At 40.1% G+C, this 22,499-nt stretch overlaps 1 protein-coding gene across 2 annotated transcripts in view; it reads left to right on the top strand.

The window, feature by feature from the left end:
* Positions 1-22,499, top strand: part of mtmr12 (myotubularin related protein 12) — a 78,893-nt gene that overhangs the window by 17,859 nt on the left and 38,535 nt on the right. For both annotated transcript variants that reach the window (XM_080212763.1, XM_080212677.1), the window contains exons 4-8: positions 1,945-2,017; positions 5,158-5,294; positions 7,682-7,775; positions 13,671-13,812; positions 18,391-18,466. In XM_080212763.1, coding sequence (XP_080068889.1) covers positions 1,945-2,017; positions 5,158-5,294; positions 7,682-7,775; positions 13,671-13,812; positions 18,391-18,466 — 522 coding nt within the window. The remainder of the gene's footprint in view (positions 1-1,944; positions 2,018-5,157; positions 5,295-7,681; positions 7,776-13,670; positions 13,813-18,390; positions 18,467-22,499) is intronic.

Genomic DNA, 22,499 nt, shown 5'->3' with positions numbered 1-22,499 from the left:
GGGTTCTATGAAATGGAAATGATGAATCCAGGATATTCCTTTTGTTAAATAGGGAGATGATATGGAGATGCCAGTGTTGGACTGGGGTGGGTACAATAAGAAGTCTCAACACCAGGTTAAAGTCCAACAGGTTTATTTGGTAGCACGAGCTTTCAGAGCGCTGCTCCTTAACCTGGTGTTGAGACTTCTTAAATAGAGTAAGACAGAGACAATTCAAGCCAGTATGTTAAATTTAATGCAGATTTTGGAAAGTTCTTTGCACAAATGATCAGTATGTTCAAGGAAGAATTGTGGAGTGGTAACCTTGTTTCCACTGGCTGTTTAGGAGTTTTCCGGAAGCAAGAAATAAGATAGAGTAAATTATTCATGACTGTTTTGTGAATGATGATCCTTCAAGGACCAAACCAGGATCATTGAAACATTTGGTTGTTGATTGGTCATTGCATTCGATATTCAGTGATAGTTCCACAACCTGACCAAGGTGTTGACTATTGCAGGTAATGGTGGTGGAGGAACTTAGAGTGGGTGCTCTACCAATAGTATCTCAATCCACAAATATGAAAGAGAAAAAAGTAGAAGGAAATCTCCCCTTTTTTAATAATCCTGTAAATAATTGTTAATGGAAGTCGGTGGACAGAAAGGAATGAAGAGTGAATAACCTGTATCTCGTTTAAACACTGCAACTTCATTGAGAATAAGGAGCAAATTATGAGGAAATAATATGACAAGCAGGGTCTTTTTTTTGGGGATTGTAATCATATGATATTTCAGTTCATTTGCTATTCAAATAATGGGTACCATTGTCATGTTTGAATTGTAAAGGAGCAATGTTAATCCTTCAACACACCTTCCAGCTGCAGCTTCAACCACAGAAGAATAAGGGCAGTGGGTATATGGGAACACAGCCATGCGAAAGTTCTCCTCCAAATCACCCATCATCCTGACTTGGAACCATTTCACCTTCCCTCTACTGTCATTGGGTCAAAAACCTTAGAACTCCCTCCCTTCCTAACAGTGCTATTTATTTTACTAACAATGCACCACATGGACTGTAGCAGTTCACCACTTAGTTCTTATGGGTAATTAGGCATGGGCAGAAACTCAACTGGAGTCACCACATAAACACAGTGGCTACAAGAGCAGGTCAGAGGCTAAGAATACTGAGGTGAGTAGCTCACCACCTGACTCCCCAACACCGGTCCACCATCTACAAGGCACAAGGAGTGTGATGAAATACTCCCCACTTGGTTGGATTGGTGCAGCTCCAACAATGCTCAAGAAGTTTGACACCACCTAGGACAAAGCAGCTCACTTGATTGGCACCACATCTACAAACATCCATTCCCTCCACGCAGCAGCAGCAGTGTGTACTAGCTACAAGATGCACTGCAGCAATTCAAAGATTCTTACACAGCGCCTTCCAAACCCACGACCCTTCCAAACCCTTCCAATTTCCATCTAGAAGAACAAGGGCAGCAGATAGATGGGAACATCACCACCTGCACGTTCCCCTCTAAGCCATTCACCATCTTGACTTGGAAATATATCGCCATTTCTTTGCAGTTGCTGGATCAAAATCCTGGAATTTCCTCTCTAATGGCATTGTGGGTCAACCCACAGCACGTAGACTGCAGCGATTCAAGAAGGTAGCTCACCGCCACCTTCTCTAGGCCAACTAGGGATGGGCAATAAATGTTGGCCGGCCAGCCAGCAATGCCAATGACCCACGAATTAAATTTTAAAACAAAACATTGCATTCCAGATCTCAGACAATCTATTTTTTGTAACATAAAACATTTGTTGAATTCATCCAGTATCATGGAGACCTACACTTCAGCTTGCTGCATGAATAAGCATAACCTAGGCATTGATTTTAAATGGATAATCAGTTATCTTAGTTGTACATTTATCTGGATTTCTTTTGTCCTGTCATTTGCATTTCAGGAGCAATCCTACAGGAATAAATTAATGGGTGAAAATGACATATCCTTGCATTGTGTGGACCAGATTTTTGGAGGTAACGTAACAGGCAAAGCTACATGGAACCCTTCATCTTTTTGTTGTTTCCATTGGTGCATATGTTTATTGATTTGTAGTACATGTAGGTTATAACAGTAATGTTTTTGTATAGTGAGGAACGACCTAACCAAAAGGGAGAACAGGCTAGAGGGGCTGATTGACCTGCTCTGAAATAAATCCATAGGAACTAAGGAACAAGAGTAGACCATTCAGCCCCTGGAGCTATTGTGCAATTCAGTTAGAGCCAGATCTTAACTTCAGCAAGTAGATGAATGAAGTTTATACATTTTGTAGTGTTTGGAGGCATTGTAGGGTTCCTGTAAGGATTAAGTGCCTTCAGGGAATGAGGATAAAGGGAAGGTTTTAGTAGGAAAGACTGCAGTAAATGCCTTAGACCAATTAAGTTGTCCATAGGAAACCAAACAAGAAATATAATTTGTTATAAAAACAAATCTATTCTTTTTAAACAAGCATATAAAAAAGTCACTTATCTTGATATGCACGTATTTCGTTGGTGGCAATATTCACCAGATGCCAAAACAATTGTAAAATATATCAAATGGCGCGTGGGAGAATATAACGCTCATGTTTTTCCTGTTGTAACTCTTCGAAACGTAAGTAATAAAAAAGACTGCATAATGTCAGTAACGTAAGACTCGACTTCAGTAATTGTCTCAACCTCCAGAATCAAATGTTTTGAATTTCAGTCACAGTAATGTAGGAGCCAATTTTACACTGCAGGATCACACAAAGCTGTTTTAGTTGAAAGAGGGATGTCAAAAATTGATGACAGGAAGGTTATGGCAGGTGAGAATCTAGAAATCATCATTATGACAAAAGAGGCAGTGTTGGGCAAGCTAAAGGGGCTAAAGGTAGACAAACCTCCTGGTCCTAATGGAATGCATCCCAGGGTACTAAAAGAGATGGTGGGAGAAATAGCAAATGCACTAATGGTAATTTAGCAAAATTTGCTGGACACTGGGGTGGTTCCCACAGATTGGAAAACAGCAAATGTAATGCCACTGTTTAAAAAGAGGTAGATAAAAGGCAGGTAACTATAGGCTGGTTAGCTTAACTTCTGCAGCAGGGAAGATGCTTGAATCTATCATCAGGGAAGAAATAGCGATATATCTGGATATAAATGGTCCCATTGGTAAGATGGAGCATGGGTTCACAAAGGGCAGGTCATGTTTGACTAATTTGTTGGAGTTCTTTGAGAACATTATATGCACAGTGGACAATGGATGTGGATGTGATGTATCTGGATTTCCAGAAGGCATTTGACAAGGTGCCGCACCAAAGACTGCTGCATAAAATAAAGGTGCACAGTGTTATGGGTAATGTATTGGCATGGATACAGGATTGGTTAACTAACAAAGCAAAGAGTGGGCGTAAATGGATGTTTTTCTGGTTGGTGATCAGTGACTAGCGGTGTGCTTCGGGGATCAGTGTTGGGACCGCAATTGTTAACGATTTACATAAATGATTTGAAGTTGAGGACTAAGTGTAGTGTGTCAAAATTTGCAGATGACACTAAGATGGGTGGAAGAGCAAAGTGTGCAGAGGACGCTGAAAGTCTGCAAAGGGATATAGATAACCTAAGTGAGTATGCGAAGGTCTGACAGATGGAGTACAATGTTGGTAAATGTGAGGTCATCCATTTAACAGCAAAATGGACTATAGTTTAAATGGTAAAAAATTGCAGCATGCTGCTGTGCAGAGGGACCAAGGTGTCCTTATGCAATAATCACAAGGAGTTGGTTTGCAGGTGCAGCAGGTAATTAAGAAGGCAAATGGAATTTTGTCCTTCATTGCTAGAGGAATGGAGTTTAAAAACAGTGAGGTTATGTTGCAGCTGTATATGGTGCTGGTGAGGTCATACACCTGGAGTCCAGTTTTGGTCTCCTTACTTGAGAGAGGATATTCTGGCACTGGAGGAGGTGCTGAGGAGATTCACTAGGTTGATTCTAGAGTTGAGAGGATTGGTTTATGTGGAGAGACTGAGTAGACTGGGGTTATATTCATTGGAATTCAGAAGAATGAGAGGAGATCTTATAGAAATGTAAGATTATGAAGCAAATAGATAAGATAGAAGCAGGGAAGTTGTTTCCACTGGCAGGTGAAACTAGAACTAGGGGGCATAGCCTCAAAATAAGGGGAAGCAGATTTAGGACTGATTGAGGAGGAACTTCTACACACAAAAGGTTGTGAATCCGTGGAATTCCCTGCCCAGTGAAGCAGTTGAGGCTACCTCATTGAATGCTTTTAAGATAGATTCATTTTTGAACAGTAAAGGAATTGAGGGTTATGATGAGTGGGTGGGTAACTGGAGCTGAGTCCACAAAAAAGATTAGCCATGATCTTACTGAAGCGCTGAGCAGGCTGAAGGGGCCAGATGACCTACTCCTGCTCCTAGTTTTAATGTTCTTATGATGTGTTGGTTTGGATTTTCACTGAAACTTTGAATAGTACCGGGGATCTTTACCCACCTGAACAGGCAGGTATGGCTGCTGGTTAATGGCCTTGTTTAAAATATACCAGCTACCACAATTCAGGACTCTCAGTACTGTTCTGGTGTGTCTGTCTGCTAGATCAGTCTTCAAGATGTCTTAAATCTCAAACCTTTTTGATTCTTTAGGTGAGAGATGCCAATTGAGCCAAATTGACATTTGGTAACTGTAGTTAATATCCAATTTTACCTTCCCTGCAAATAATTTCCTGGTTGGTTACAATTTTAGTAAAGAAAATGTATTTTGCTCTTTACTCCTATCTTTTGACATGTAGTTCCTTATCAGGGGCTTTCTGTTTTGTCTACTTGTTGGTCTGTGTTATCAACTCATGGCAGCAGGACATAATTTAGAAGTGACAAGATTTGTAGCTGGATATTCCTTTGTTATAAAGGGATATCTTCAAATAATCATTTTTTTAAAAATTGTAATAAATTAATATAACCAGTCTCGCTAGGTGTCGAATTGGTTGCTGAAGTTTTATTGTGTTTTTGAAGGGAGATATTGAATCAGGAAAGATGTAATTTTTCTACTTTTTGCAAGAATAACCATGGCTGAAGTTCAGCCCCCCTCTATTGCTGTTGCTTCATGTGTTAGCATGTCGTGACTGTGACTGTGGCTTTCTTTGTAGTGTATGACGATAAGAAGAAGCCACTACTGCCTGGTGCTGTAAAGAACAAAATTCCTGAGAAGCTTCTACTTTATTGTAAAGACTTCCGGGTCTTTCATTTTGGATTAAGATACACTAAGGAAGAGGATGCCAAAAGGGTAAATGCAAAATAAAAATTAACAAGAATCTAATTATCTGCCAAGTGTATAATTTACATGTCATGGATTGTTTGCAAATTTTTCCTATCTTTATTTCGAGTTGTGAAGTGCCTACTCTTTACATGGTGTGTATTGTAGGGGTGATGTTTGAAATTATTCATTGCTGTGGTAAACATTATGCACATGTCTATGTCACAGTATGGAGGATGGCTAGACTTAAACATTCCCTATGTTTAACACTTCTATTTGTGTGTGTGCAGGACAATTGACCAATGACACCCACAGACAAATGTTTCTGAAATGCCTGTGTCACCTTTGGAGTCAGCTGTTCCAGTGCTTCCCTGGTTATCCTCCAATTCTTTACCCTTCACAAACATTAGCCAATTTGGAACTGCTCCCGTTATCTTGTATGACATCAACTCCCAATAATCCATCGTTGGGGATTTGCTGATCCACATCGGATGCTCCCAATCGTGTTTAAATCCCCTTCTCAGATGATACCCCCCATTTTGTATGAATGGTTCAGTGTCGAAATTTGTTTAACCCTCCAGTGCTCTGAGTCATTTAACTATGTTAAATGTGTTGGTGCAAGTAGTTAGACCTGTTCTGGTTTCATCCTTGAAAACCTTTTAGCACCATCTCCAGTGCCCCTGGCCACCTTGTAACCTAGTCACTTGAACTGTGCACAATATTCCCATGAGTGCAATCAAACTTCCTTGAATATTTACGTAACTTCTCTGATTTTTGAATTCTGTTCATTTAGAAATAAACTCGTAATTTGTTTGTATTCTTATGGTCCCTTGAACTTATGTTGCCTGCCTATCACAATTGAGATTGGATTTTGGTGATGGTATGTGGGCTGGACCTGAGGCGAATAGGCATGTCATTTTGTGCCACTGGCTGACATTCTACCTGCGAATCGTCTTTCTGGAGGCTGGATTGGGGGTGGAGTGGCTGCTTACCTGACATGACGTAGAAACTAGAGGCAAGAGTAGGCCATTCGGCCCTTTGAGCCTGCTCTGCCATTCATTATGATCATGGCTGATTATCAAATTCAATATCCTCCTCCTCCCTCCCATATCCCTTGATCCCTTTAGCCCCAAGAGCTATATCTAATATTTTCTTGAAATCAGACAATGTTTTGGCTTCAACTACATTCTGTGGTAGTGAATTCCACACATTCACTACCCTCCGGGTGAAGAAAGTTCTCTTCATCTCAGTTATAAAAGACATGCCGCATATCCTCAAAAGTCCTCGACTCCCCACCATTGGAAACATTCTTTCTGAATCTACCCTGTTAGAATTTTATAAGTTTCTAGTAGATTCCCATTGCTTGTTTAAAGTAGTTTTAAGGCCAATGGTCAAAGATTGACAACAAAATTCCATGAGCTCCCTCATGACATCAGGAAAGTGGCAGCTGCCAGGAGGTGGGCTTCTGGTGGCAGACCAGTGGCCAGCAGTCCAGGATAACTTCTAGGCCCCCATTCACTTACCTAATTACAGCTGTGGCTTTGGGCCATTGTCCAAAGGGAAGACCCTTCCAAATGGTAGTCTGGCAATTGTGATCATTTTGTGACTTCAAATATTTTAAAAGTACTGTCAGGGCAACTCCAGTTGAGGGCATCCTACCTCTTCCTTGTCTGCAGTGTCCTGCTGCAGCTCCATCCATGCCTCTGGTCCTCCAGCCTTGAAAGCTGTTCTTAATTAGATACTCTGGCCATTAATTGGCTGATCTGACCCAAATTTGTGTCTTGTGACTGCTCCTAAACTACAGGATTGGGACCCATGTTTGACCCTGACAATCTGTCTTGATCCAGAGTGGAATATCTTGGGGGTGAAGTTCTAAGCTAATGCTTCAGGAGCATGGGTTCAAATCCCTCAATGGCATCTGGTGGAATTTAAATTCATTTCATAAATCTGGAATGTAAAGCTAGTCTCAGTCATGGTGACTATGACAATTATCGTTGTTGTAAAGACCAAAACCCACCTGATTCACTAATTTCCTTTTAAGGAAAGAAATCTGCTGTCATTACCTGGTGTGGTCTTCATGTGATTCCAGACCCACAGTATTGTCCTCTGAAATGGTTTTACCAGCCACAATCAAGGGCAAATGTGGATGGGCAGCAACTTCTTACCCTGCCAGCAATGTCCACAACCTGCAAAAGAATAAATCTCTGAAAAATGTTGATACGTCTTCTTTGGGAAGTTAACCTTCTGATGACCTTGTACATTTTTACCTACTGGGTGAAAAAGGGATAAGCTAATTATCACCTCTGTGCCCACTTACAGACACCTCAACATCCAACCCAGCCCCCAACACACACAAAAAAAGTTATTTACATTTAATACGTGTATTGACAACTCCTTTCTCTTTATTTTTCTTTCAGCTGATCCGTGCCATAGTTCACTATTGTTTGAATCCAACATCTTTAAAATGCTTATTTGCTTTCTCCTACGTTGGTGCAGCAGGTGGACTTAAAGGTAATGCCACATAAATCCTATATTCTTCCTCTTTTTTTTATTTTGCTTTGATTAATATGTGGATTGCTGTGATAGAGATGCTTACCATCAAAGTATTTTTGTGTGTTTTGGTCATTGTGGCAGCCAGTTTCCCTTTCCTTTTTATTTCCGTGGCTTAAGTTTGAATGCAGTGAGTCTGACCAGGTTGGGACCAAAGAGCAGAACGATGCAAAAAACGAAGTCTTGAAGGACTGAAACATGTGCCATTTTCATAAACCAGTTTGATTATGGAGGGTTCTAATAGAAATGATCAAAATTGACTGCTCCTGGGCTAATGAGAGGCATGAAGAAAGTTTTTAGAAAAAGACTATTCAGAACGTTAATAGAACACCAATTGGTTTACCACTAGTGACTTTGAATTCAAATTATTACCTCCTTAAACAATGAATTGGACAGATATTTAGAAAAGGAAGATTATTAATGAAAACAACAAAGGGTTGGCGGCACCAGCTTTGTGTATCTATTTCTGCCTGAGTTTCAATGTCCATAATTACATATTGATTGAAGCTTTATCAATGATCTCACTCTAGTCTTACAGGAAAGATTGTTAAGGGACACAGAATCTTTTCACTGATGTGGTAAAGAATGTTCTTCAAGGCACTTGATGATTTTTGCATGCTGAAAGTATGTGTGTGCGCTATTCATATCCTTGGTACTGATAATCCTTCTCTTGCATAAAAGAAAATCATGATACTTTTGAAGTGAGCTGTTGATGTCTGGGCATACAAGGGAATGTAAAAGACCAAAAAAAATGGTTGTACGCTATTTGGCTAGACCCAGTGTCTAGGAAATACAGCATCAACATCGATGGACTACTGGTATTATCGTTAAGACTATTAATCTAGAAACTCAGCTAATGTTCTGGGGGACCCGGGTTCTAATCCTGCCATGGCAGATGGTGGACTTTGAATTCAATTTTTTTAAAAAATCTGGAATTAAGAATCTACTGATGACCATGAAGCCATTGTTGATTGTCGGAAAAGTCCATCTGGTTCACTAATGTCCTTTAGGGAAGGAAATCTGCTGTCCTCATCTGGTCTAGAGCCACAGCAATGTGGTTGACTCTCAGCTATCTTCCAAGGGCAACTAGGGATGGGCAATAAATGGTTTCCTACAGGAGGTAATGAGCAAGGGCCAATTATTTCCCTCTCCCTCCCCCCTAATCAGCAAACTGAATAAATACTGATGAAAAAATACGGTAGAGGGTCTTGGTAAGCTTCTTTTAAAATTCATTCACTGGACAATTATTCGATGATAGTTGTCGTGGTTCATTAAGAAGTCTCTCAACACCAGGTATATTTGGTAGTACGAGCTTTTGGAACACTGCTCCTTTATTTAGCTGATGAAGGGGCAGTGCTCTGAAAGCTCGTGTTACCAAATAAACCCGTTGGACTCAGTACCAGGGCAATTGAGGATGGGCAACAAATGCTGGTCTTGCCAGTTCACCCACGTCCCATCCATGATTGTACATTAAATACATTCATAAATATATCCAGTCCATACCATTTGGAATCTCAAATATGCATTATAAAGATCATTCATGACCCTTCCTATGGTGAAGTTCCCCAGCTTTTGTAGTTTTTTTCCTGATATCATGGGTATTAGTGATTCTGTTGCTGTTCAGTGCCCCCTCACCAATGCTTCATTTACGCAGTGGAGCAATTTGGATGGAAATGTGTGAAAGGACGAGAGGCAAAGCAGCAAATGTTTATTGGGCTCTCAGATTGTGTCGGTATCCTTTGGGGGGGAAGTGTTCAAAACAGCTGTACTTGAAGCTAGTCTAAGGTTTCAACTGAAACAGGGCATCCTATGATTAATTGTGTTCATGAACTTAAAAAAAAAATTAAAATGAAACTATGGGAGATCTGTAGAACAGTGTTTCTGTTGGTGTAAGTATTTGATTGTACACCTCTGATAAATCATCGGGAATTTCAGCAGCATCAAATTCACAGACCTAAATGGTTAAGAGATTTTTGTTCTTTTTAGCTAAGATCTATGTAACAAAACAGGTACTGTCCACCTGCACGCACTGGATATATTACATTTAACAATTACTACTGGCTTTAAAATTTCAGAATTTTAATCTGGCTTTTTTTTGCAGTTCCTAACATTTGCAGAAGTTTCTGCTCTATAATATTGGATATGAATTTATTTAGGAAAATTAAAATAATCCACTTTGCATCAGCAAAAATGTTGGAGTATTACTAATGGTGTTCAGGAGAAAGCGATTATTTTAATTGTGGCCTTTTGGCTTTTCTGATAATTGCTAATAGGGATATAATTGCTTTGTAAGACTTTGAGTCTACAGAAAACCCACTCAAACTGACATAAAAACAAACCACTGGAAAAACTCAGGTCTGGCAGCAGTTGGGTTGCAATTACTTCCCCCAAAGTCACCATGCACATATGGTGCAATATGCAGAACATGTTAATGAGGGAGTCACTGAAATCAGTGTTGTAAATAATTAAGGTATTTTCCTATCAATTTACAATATTGCATGATGCTGTTAAGCTAGAATTTGTACTTTGATTTGTTTAATAGTGTGATCACTGATAGAAAACACAATGCTGCATTATGCTGTTACTGGTCTTAATATTAATGATCCATACTGCATATATATTGGATAATATTTATAACCAGATGCCAACAATGGATATTATCATTTTTCTAGGACCTTTTGGTGATTGATTACTGAATCTTGAAAAGATATCATGCATGATTTGGGGGGGGCGGGGACGACAGTGGGTAGTGGGGTTAAAAGGCAGGGAGGGGGATAAAGGGCCCAGAAACAGGAGAAACACCAGTGACTATGGTTTCCCTGATCCTGGTGGACAGTAGTTACTTTGTGGTGAATATTGGCTGTCTGATCCCCTCATTCAGCATTTGCATTCTTCTATTTCTGGCTTGATTATGCATTATTTTAACTGTCTAATGCATCAGGGAATTTGTACTGAAATAGCAAATGGAAGCTAGTATGATGTGTGTAATGGGTCCAAAGTAATATGCAGTGAAAACAAGCCAGAAAAAGACCTGCATTTATATTATGACTACTGGATGTTTTGAGCACTTTCTAGGCAACTAAGTCATTCTAAAGTGTAGTCACTGTTGTAATGTAAGAACTGTGTGGGATCCACTGTGCAGCACAACAGACTCTCTCAAACAGCAAGGGTGATGATGACTAGGTAATTTGACTTTATGATATTGATTGAAGGTTCACAGCATGGAAACAGGCCCTTTGGCCCAACTTGTCCATGCCCCCACCCCCTTCTTTAAACCTCTAGGCTAATCTCAATTGCCTGCATTTGGCCCTTTTCCTTCCACAAACAAAACAAAGAACAGTACAGCACAGGAAACGGGCCCTTTGGCCCTCCAAGCCTATGCCGCTCATTGGTCCAATTAGACCATTTGTTTGTATCCCTCCATTCCCAGTCTGCTCATGTGACTATCCAGGTAAGTCTTAAACGATACCAGCGTGTCTGCCTCCATCACCCTACTTGGCAGTGCATTCCAGGCCCCCACCACCCTCTGTGTAACAAAAAAAAAGTTCCTCTGACATCTGAATTATAACTTGCCTTGAGCCTGTGACCCCTCGTGATTGTCACCTCCGACCTGTGAGAAAGCTTCCCACTGTTCACCCTATCTATACCCTTCATAATTTTGTACACCTCTATTAGGTCTCCCCTCATTCTCTGTATTTCCAGGGAGAACAACCCCAGTTTACCCAATCTCTATACCCATGTAACTGTCTAAATGCTTTTAAAAAGACAAAATTGTGCTTGCCTCTAATATTACCTCTGGCAGCTTGTTTCAGACACTCTCACTACCCTCTGAAAAAATTGACCTTTTTGTATCTCTTCCCTCTCACCTTAAACATATGCCCTCTTGTTTCAGACTCCCCTACCTTTGGGGAAAAAATATTGACCATCTAGCTGGTCTACAGCCCTCATTATTTTATAGACCCCTATAAGATCAGCCCTCAGCCTCCTATGCTCCAGAGAAAAAAGTTCCAGTCTATCCAGCCTCTCCTTTATAACTCAAACCATCAAATCCCAGTAGCATCCTAGTAAATCCTTTCTGCACTCTTTCTAGTTTAATAATATCCTTTCTATAATAGGATGACCAGAACTGTACACAGTATTCCAAGTGTGGCCTTACCAATGGCTTGTACAACTTCAACAAGATGTCCCAACTCCTGTATTCAGTGTTCTAACCAATGAAACCAAGCATGTCGAATGCCTTCTTCACCTCTCTGTCCATCTGTGATTCCACTTTCAAGGAGCTATGAACCTGTACCACTAGATCTGTTTGTTCTTTAACTCTCCCCAACACCCTACTGTTAACTGAGTAAGTTCTGCCCTGGTTTGATCAACCAAAATCCATCACCTTGCGTTTACCTGAGTTAAACTCCATCACCTTGCGTTTACCTGAGTTAAACTCCATCTGCCATTCATCAGCCCACTGTTCCAATTGATCAAGATTCTGTTGCAATCTGAGATAATTTCTTCACTGTCCATTATGCCACCAATCTTGGTGTCATCTGCAGACTTACTAACCATGCCTATTAAATTTTCATCCAAATCATTAAATGTAAATGACAAATAATAGTGGAGTCAGCACCGATCCTTGAGGCACACCACTGGTCACAGGCCTGCAGTTTGAAAATCAACCCTCTACAACCACCCTCTGGCTTCTGTCATCCAGCCAGTTTTGTATCCATTTGGCTACCTCGCCCTGGATCTTGTGAGATTTAACCTTATATGACAACCTACCATGTGGTACCTTGCTAAAGGTCTTGCTAAAGTCCATGTAGACATCATCAACTGCACTGTCCTCATTTAGCTTCTTGGTCACCCCTTCAAAAAAAACTCAATCAAATTTATGAGATATGATTTTCACAAAGCCACGCTCACTGTCCCTAATCAGTCCTTCTGTCTCTAAATGCCTGTAGATTCTGTCTCTCAAAATATCTTCTAACAACTTACTTACTCCAGATGTGATGCTCACTGACCTCACATTGTGAAGGCTAAATAATGGTCAGTACACCCAGAATAGCTCCCCTGCTCTTCGAAGTATTGCCATGGGATTTTTTACACCCACCTGAGCAGGCAGATGGGGCCTCTATTTAGCATCTCGTGTGAAAGATGTCCCCTCCAATGTCTAGCACTCCCGTAGTAATGCACTGGAGTGTCAGCATTGATTTTTAGTTAAGCTTGAATGTACAGTGTTTTTGAGGAATGTCCCCCTCCCCCGCCCCAGTTTCTTGCAATATTTGAATCTATTTGAGTTTAGTATAATAATGTGGAAATTTAGCATTGGCATGAACGTTTTAGATCAAATATGCTGTAGATATTCAAAACCCATGTTTGGCTAAATGCTGCAAGTTTGCAGTTCAAGAAGTTGGCTTTAAACAAAGGAAACAGTATACAACGTGAAGTAGAAACTTTGCAATATAATACAGAAGTACACTATCAAAAAATCAAACATTTTCAACATTGAAGTGCTCAGTGTTGGGCTAGAGTTCCGTTTGCGGCAGCTTGCTTTGATGACGTGACTTTGTTTAACTTGCATGCAGTCATAGCACTACCTGTGGTTCCTCTATATATAAATATTTTGTCCTTTGCATCTTGTTAAATCCTTTGATAGTTACTTACATCTTTAATTGATTTGTAACTTGTGTGATTTTGAAAAAACATTTGCTCCAAGTGGAATTCCACAGCACTTTCTGTGCTAATGCCTGACCATTAACTATCCACAGCAGTTCAGTTGTATGTAGAATACATGATGCATCGTGTACACAAGAGGTATTTAGTTTGCAAAAGTATCTCGGTCAATGAGAAGTTTATTTTTTTTTTCAGTGGGTCCCTCAGGAAACGAAGAGGAACCTCCGACCATAATGTTTGAAACTAAAAATGACTGGAAAATGGAACTGGATCGCACTGGAGGTCTACTAACCTACAGAATAATTTCCAGCAATGAAAATTATAAAATCAGCACCAGGTGTGTAGTCAACAGTTAGATATTGCCGATAACACTTCATAATTACTGGGAATTATGGCACAAGAAAACCTAACCATCTTGCTACTTTCTCCTGCAAAACTAAAATATCTTGAGGAAGGGTGCACTTTTAAGTCCCATCCCTGAGACCATCCTACCAAAATGTGGCCTATATTGTGATAACCTGTTTATTCAATCAGAGATCACCGAGAGGACTTGTATAACACCTGTCATGTCCCAAAGTGCTTCAACCAATAAAGTACTTCTGAAGCACTGTCAGAGTACTGTGGAGAAATCCAGCAGCTAGTTTAAGTTAATTTATTCATGTCACAAGTAGGCTTCCATTAACACTGCAATGAAGTTACTGTGAAAATCCCCTAGTTCCCACATTCGGGCATCTGTCTGGGTGCATTGAGGGAGGATTTAACATGGCCAGTGCACCTAACCAGCATGTCTTTCAGACATGGGAGGAAACCGGAGCACTTGGAGGAAACCCACGCAGACATAGGTAGAATGTACTGTCTCCAGGCAGAGCGTGACCCAATCTGGGATTCAAACCCAGGTCCCTGGTGCTGTGAGGGAACAATGCTTCCCACTGTATTGTCCAAATGAACAGCATGGTCCAAAAGTTGGCCAGATACTAGGGGAACTCTCCTCTTATTTCATAAAGTGCCATAGTGTGGTTTAGGCTCAGAGGACAGATTGGGCTTACTGTAATATCTCATTTGAAACTTGGCAACATAATTCCTCAGTGCTGCACAACCTAGATGTAACTCTGCAAAATGAAGACAACTTTTCTAAATTATAATCCAACCTTTTGGAAAATATTTGATGCTGGTTAGGAATTGGTAGCTTAAACAGCAAACTGACTAAGATGCTGAATTCTAAATGATTTGAAGTCTCAGGCAGTTGCATAGAAGCTAGAAGCATGAGTGGGCCATTCAGTCCTTCAAATTTATTTGAATAGTTTTTGTTTTGATAAAGAGAAGGATTTAAGTTTGTTCATCTATCAAAATAAACGCAAAATCCTACTACGGCAGCATCAAATTATTTCCTAAATGATCCTTGAGTTTTTGTTTCACTGTTATATCCAGGACTTGATTCTCCCTATTGATCTTTATGTAAAGAACTAATTTATCATCATCTGCCTTTACTAATTTGAGCCCCTCTTGTCCTTAAGCAATTCAAACATTTGCCTTTTATTATATAGTTTTCTAACTGCAGTGCAGTATTGATAATGCTGGGCTGTCGGAGGAGCCATCTGTTGGTTGAGATGTTAAACTAATGCTCTGTCCTCTTGTTAAAGATTCCTTGGAATCATTTGAAGAACATGAATGCTTCTAGCATTCTGAATAGTGTGTGTAAGCAAAGAAAATAGACTTGTCATGACTTGGTTCTTTAGAGTGTGTGGCTGAATTGCCTAAGCAGTATATGTTTTAACATTTTTGCTGTCAACATAAGTTTCTAATATAATGAATATTTACATTTATTTTAGTTGTATCATACCAAAGTAGACTCGTAAGACATTTAGGTTTGATGGGATTCTGCAGCTCACTCTGTTCCAAACTGATATTTGTGCATTTCCTCTTGAGTTTGAGTCATGTGCTAGCTATAGAGTCAGAGGTTTACAGCATGGAAACAGGCCCTTCAGCGCTACTTGTCTGTCACCCAGTTTTTAACCACACAGTTAGTCCCAATAGCCTGCGTTTGACCCATATCCCTCTATACCCATCTTACCCATGTAGATGTTTTTTAAAAGTCAAAATTGTACTTGCCTCTACTACCACCTCTGGCAGTTTATTCCAGGCATTCACCACCCTCTGTGAAAAAAATTGTCCCTCAGGACCCTTTGTATCTCTCTGCCATAGTTTATGCCCTCTAGTTTTATACTCTACCTTTGGGAAAAGATGTCGACTATGTAATTGACCTGCCCCTCATTATGTTTTAGAATTCTATAAGATCACCCCAAAGCCTTCTACACTTCAGGGAAAAAGTCCCAGTCTATCAAGCCTCTCCTTATAATTCAAACCATCACGTCCTGGTAGCATCATAGTAAATCTTTGCTGCACTCTTTCTGGTTTAATAATATCCTTTCTATAATAGGGTAACTGGAACTGTACACAGCATTCCAAGAGTGACCTTATCAGTGTCTTGTACAACTTCAACAAGATGTCCCAACTTCTGTATTCAATGTGTTATGACATATATAACAGCTCTGCAAGTGTTGTTTATTTCTCCCAAATTTTAAGCTGGTCACTGCCCTTGTTCCTTCATTTATGTAAAAATAGGTAACTTATGCCGTCAGCACAGTACTTTTTGATTTGTTGCATCTTAATTAGCTTTCAAGTGATCTCTATCTCTTTGGTAGGAAGAATGGTAGGAAGGACTATTACTTACGTGGCGAAAAACTGCAGCAGGCGACGGTGCAGAGGGACCTCGGGGTCCTTGTGCATGAGTCGCAAAAACCCAGCTTGCAGGTGCAGCAGGTGGTCAGGAAGGCAAATGGGATGCTGGCCTTCATAGCAAGGGGGATTGAATATAAAAGTAGGGAGGTCTTGCTGCAGCTGTATAGGGCATTGGTGAGACCGCAGCTGGAGTACTGTGTGCAGTTTTGGGCGCCGCACCTGCGCAAGGATATTTTGGCCCTGGAGGGAGTGCAGAGGAGGTTTACTAGGCTGATACCGGAGTTGAGGGGATTGAGCTATGAGGAGAGGCTGAATAAACTAGGCTTGTACTCGTTAGAGTTTAGAAGAATGAGGGGAGATCTCATTGAGACGTATAAGATGATGAATGGGATGGATAGGATAGAGGTGGAGAGACTCTTCCCGCTCAAAAAAGACAGTAGGACTAGGGGGCACAGCCTCAAGATAAAGGGGAGGCGGTTTAGAACGGAGTTGAGGAGGAACTTCTTCACTCAAAGGGTGGTGAATCTCTGGAATTCTCTGCCCGTTGAAGTGGTGGAGGCTGCCTCGCTAAATATTTTTAAGAAGCGGGTTGATGGGTTCTTGATAAGAGAGGGGATTAAGGGTTATGGGGAGAGGGCGGGAAAGTGGAACTGAGCTACAACAGATCAGCCATGATCTTATTGAATGGCGGGGCAGGCTCGAAGGGCTAGATGGCCTACTCCTGCTCCTATTTCTTATGTTCTTATGTTCTATCAATCTGACAAATAAGGTTACGTGAAGGAGACTTTGTATTTATGTAAGATATTGAATTTGAATCGGGCCATTTTTATGCAATTTGTTCATGTTGAATTAAAATAATAACCATACTTTATTGTTCTATGTGAAAACTGACTTTGTTTTGAATTTGTACCTTAAGTGGATGGTGGTGATGCTAAGGAATGAACTGCTTCTTCAGTTTATTCCACTTCGCACTTTCCTGTCTGTTTTGTGAGAAAGTGTTTTTTTCCCTTTTAGTTCACTTGTCTGATTATTAATTTGATATGTAATTTTTTTCCCTTTTCCTTTCCTCTTGCCTCTCCCTCCCTTCCTTCCTTCCTTCCTCTCTGGTCAAAGATCTCCAGCGCTGAGCAAGCAGGAGAGTAATCTGCTCCCAGGCCAAAGCTTAAAATAGATTTTAAAAAAATCTTTATTTTTCCTAAAATGCTTTAGAGTTTAGAATGTATGGTTGGGTGTAGGACTTCATACACGTTGCATAATTCCTTGCCATTCCCAATACAATATTTTTCTTTAGAAATGCAATCACAAGTTTACCAGTGATTGGTTTCACCAGAATTTTGAATCTTGCAAGGTAGTGGGATTTTGACTTTATTGGCTAAATTGAAATAGAAATAAAAATGCAAATTTGGAGAGATCTGATTTCTATTTGAAATGTTTTAATATAGTGTAATGGTCACATACCTATATTTAAAATGGGGGGAGGGAGGACAGTTGATCTAATTTTTAAAGCAGATTACCCCCACCTCCCTCAAAGAATTTCTAAATGTGCGGATGGGTAGGAAATATAATTTTGCTTTTAAAATTAGGAAGTAATTTTAAACCTCTACTAAATATTCGTTAGGCTGCAGTTAGAATGTTGTGTTGAGTTTTGGGTGCCTTTCTTTTAGTCATGATGTTAGACCTGTGGAAACAATGCAGAATGTACAACTTAAAAGCTATATCAGGAAAAAAGGCTTCAGCTCTGAAGAGGCTGTGGCCATTTTGCTCAGAGGGTTCATGGGAGATGTGATTGAGAGGTTCAAAACTCATGGGTTTTAACGATGTGATTTAGGAAAAATTGTTTCCATAGTTCGAGTTGATTGTTGAACACTGAAAGGACAAAGGGAGAAATTGGGAGAAATGTTTTTGCGTTGAGGTGTGTCACGATATGGGTGCGTCCTCGTCCTCGTCCAGAATGATGGAAGTGGGATTCATGGTAGCTTTTGAGGAAAATGAAATATATGGGGAATGAACAGCTGAGTACCTGCTTGGATGCAATGGGTTGTGAAATTCAATGATTGTATATATTTGAGGGAATAGAATATCAAAACAATTAAAAAGAGAAGGAAAAATATTATAGCTGAGGTAAAAGGGCATCATTCTTTATCAATAAGTCTTACATTTTCAAAACTGTTTCCAGACTTCCACAGTTCTTTGCTGTTCCTTCAAGTGTTGCTGATGATGACATTAAGAAATACAAAGGAAAAGGCATTGCTGTAAGTTTGCTTTTTGTTTCTCTTCAATTTATCGGTCCATCCTTTAATGCCACTCGTACTTTCCTTCGCATGACCTGTTTTGCAAGTCCAGTGACAGTAGTCCCCTTTGTCTCAAAGCCTTTGCAAAATTGAGTAGGTTGAACCCCTGTTATGCATGTATACAGAATGGTGGTTTGTCATGTCATGTCATCTACAACTCTCTCCTACAGATGCACCATAAAAAGCATTCTTCTGGTTGTTTCACAGCTTGGTGTGGCTCCTGCTCTGCCCAAGACTGCAACAAACTACAAAAGGTGGTGAATGTAGCCCAATCCATCACGCAAACCAGCTTCCTATCCATTGACTCTGTCTGCACTTCCTGCTGCCTCAGCAAAGAAGCCAGCATAATTAAGGACCCCACACACCCCAGACATTCTCCCTTCCACCTTCTTCCATAGGGAAAAAGATATGAGGTCACATACCAACCAACTCAAGAACAGCTTCTCCCCTGCTGCCATCAGACTTTTGAATGGACCTATCTTGCACTAGGTTCATCATTTTCTACACTATAGCTATGACTTTAACACTACATTCTGCACTCTTGTTTCCTTCCCTATGTACAGTATGCTTTGTCTACATAGCGCGCAAGGAGCAATACTTTTCACTGTGACAATAAGTCAAGTCAAATCAAAGGTCTGACAGCATCTGTGGAGAGAGTAGAGCCAATGTTTCGAGTCAGGATGACTCTTCGTCAGATCTGATATTGCATTGACTTGTTTTTGTCTTTTTGACATCAATTTCAATTGGAATCCTTACATGATACCTAACCAGTTAAACTCTTAGTAACTTTTTCTACTTTTAATACTGCAATCTAAGTATGTTTAAAGTTCTTTCTTCACATTTACATCACTAGTTATAGTGAAGGTATAGTGATTATTAGTAATCATTGCAAAGTAGTAACTTGTGGTTTAGATCAAATGAAAACCATTGAATTAAACTTGAGATGTTAACTGGATACAGGAATAAATACTAACTATAAAATCACCAGATTTTTTTTGTGTATAGTTTCAAAATTGAAACTTTTTGGCAGTGTACGATCTTGAAAAAAGGTTATGAATGGTTGTGTTATTGACATTTAATGAAAAAACTAATAATTTCCTGGCTTCCATTCCCTTGAATGTAAGAATTTCTGATGTTAGCCTTGCTGTGCTTTAATAAAAAGCACATGACGATAGTTAAAGATGTATTTTGGACAAAATTCAAAGTTGTGTGTTTCCTGGGCTAGTATTGTTCTGATGTTTACTGTGTGCTGTTGTCTTGCCTCTTCAAATAATGACGGTAAAACAGGACCTGATCAGATCCTTTAATAAGAATGTTGCATCTTGGTTACCTATCTGTTTAGAGGTAGCACAGTGGTTAGCACTGCTGCCTCTCAGCACCAAGGACCCAGGTTTGATTCCTGGCTTGGGTCACCTGTGTGGAGCATGTTCTCCCCATGACTGTGTGGGTTTCCTTCCACAGTCTGAAAGACGTGCTGATTAGGTGCATTGACCTGAACAGGTGGCGACTAGGAGAATTTCACAGTAACTTCATTGCAGTGTTAATGTAAGCCTTACTTGTATCTAATAAATAAACTTTAATTTCTGTGGAACCTCTTGTATCCCTGTGATAGCCTCACAAGGCCTGGTAAATTGTTCAGAAACTTCCATGAATAAACACCAGGTATTGTCTTTGAGATTGGACCTGAGATGTGAGATAATCATATACTTCTAATTGAATCAAACATTCACAGTATTTCAAGCATGTAATGCTTGGTGGGCTAGAATTCACATCTTAACAGTCTTGCTTTTAGAACAGAATGACGAGTTATTGGGAAGTACCTCTGGATAAATGTACCAAAGTTTGGCTGCTGAAATATATGAATGTATTATCACACTACTGTAGAAACATTGTCTATACAGTGCAATTTTAAAATGCCCTTTTAAGGGAACAAGTTCTTCCAACTTCTCCAACCTTAGCAACAGGGAAACATAGCAGGAGAAGACCACTTGGTCCCATGAGCCTTTCATTTAGATCATGGTTGATCTTCTACTTTTTGCATTATCCCCATAATCTTTGCTTTAATATCCAAATAACTGTCAAACTCTGTCTTGAGTATACTCAATGTGCATCCACAGCCCACTAGGGTGAAGAATTCCAAAAATTCACCATCCTCTAACAAAAGAAATTCCTCTTTGTCTCTTATTTCGCAACTGTACCCCCCTGGCTCCTTGATGTGGCAGGACTGCAGAGTTTAGATGTGGTTAATTGGTTGTGGAATTGTTTAGCTTTGTCTATCACTTGCTGCCTATGTTGTTCAGCATGCAAGTAGTCCCTTGTTGTGGCTTCCCAATTTGATGCATTATTTTCAGGTATGCCAGATGTTGCTCCTGGCATGCTCTCCTGCATTCTTCTTTGAACCAGTGTTGATCCCCTAGCTTGATGGCAGTAGCAGAGTGAGGGATATGCCAGAATGTAGTCAAGTTAAATTCTGTTGCTGATGGCCCACAGTACCTCATGGAGGTTCAGTCTTATGTTGCCTACCCTGTTTGGTGTGGTAGTGCCACACAACATGACGGAGGATATTCGCAATGTGAAGATGGATCTGTTATCCTTTCTCACCAACGAACTGATCCCACCCTTCATTAACAATGCTACATTAACATCTTTTCCTTTTCTGCCTATCCTCCTGAATGTTGAATGCCCATGAACATTCAGTTCCTGAACTTAGTCACCCTGCAGCCACATCACTGTAATGGCAGTTAGATCATATCTGTTTACTTTGATTTATGCTATTTATTCAACAACCTTTATTGCATGCATTCAGGTAGCGTCTTTGACCCTTATTATTTTTGCAACCTCTAGCCTTATCTGCTGGCACATAATTAAGTTTGTATGGTCTGTCCTTTGCTGCCACACTCCAATTACCAATTCCAGCTGTTGCTCTTTTGCTTTCTCCTCTATCTTTAATTTACCACACCATCCTAAACTATATTCCTCACTATCTCTATTTAGTTTAAAACCCCCTCTACTGCACTTGTTATATGACCCACCAGAACACTGGTCCTAGCACGGTTCAGGTGATTGTTGCCCCAGTGGTACAGTGCCCACTTTCCCTGATACTGGTGTTTGTGACTGAGGAATTGGAAATCCATTTCACCTACACCAATTTGAGCCACAAATTTGACACACATTTACCCTACACCATTTGCTTGTGGCTCAGGTGATTATTATCTCTTTGAGATTTGGCTTTCTAATTTAGCCCCTAGTTGCTCATACACTCTCGAGCAGAATTTCTTTCTTAGTTCTACCAACGATCCAGTTCGACATTCTCCTCCCATTGCAAATTGCTTTCCAGCCTTTGAGCAGGCAACACAGCATTCCAGGCTCTCTCTCTGGGTTGCAGAGAACCATGACTATCCATCTGACTATATTGTCCCCTACTATTATTATATTCCTATCTGTATCCCCCTGCTTGAATACCTTGGAACAAAGCATCCAGGTAATATTCCTGTTTCCTAAAGTGTTGCAGTGTCTGCAGCTCTGCCTTCAGCTCAATGAATCTGAGCTGAGACAGTCTCCTCCAGTTGCAGATGCTTACTGCAGATATATTTGCCCTGGATCATCATGGTGTCCAGGAACTCCCACATTCTGTGCTCACAAAATTTCACCTGTCCTAGTACTCTTAGTGTCTTGAGTAACTAATTGTTATGAAAGGAGAGATTGACCTCCTCTTTGAGAACTAAGACTCAACCATTCAGGAGTACCTTCCTTCATAATCTGTTAAAAGTGCATGAGAAAGGGGGAATATCTGCACTTCAGCAATCTTATGATCAAATCAAAATAACTGCCTGAGACACACTGTAAAGACAATAAGTAACACTTTATTCATCTAACTAACAGTCAACAGGCTAACTAAACTATTAACAAACCGAATAAAAGACTTCTAATGGAGTGTTTTTAAGATAAATATAGTTAGTAACACAAAAAAGTAGAATTTTTAGTCACGTTCAAA

Source organism: Carcharhinus amblyrhynchos, chromosome 1, assembly GCF_965287045.1.
Source record: "Carcharhinus amblyrhynchos chromosome 1, sCarAmb.v2.hapA, whole genome shotgun sequence".
Taxonomy (NCBI): domain Eukaryota; kingdom Metazoa; phylum Chordata; class Chondrichthyes; order Carcharhiniformes; family Carcharhinidae; genus Carcharhinus; species Carcharhinus amblyrhynchos.
This window is presented reverse-complemented; position numbering and strand designations above follow the sequence as displayed.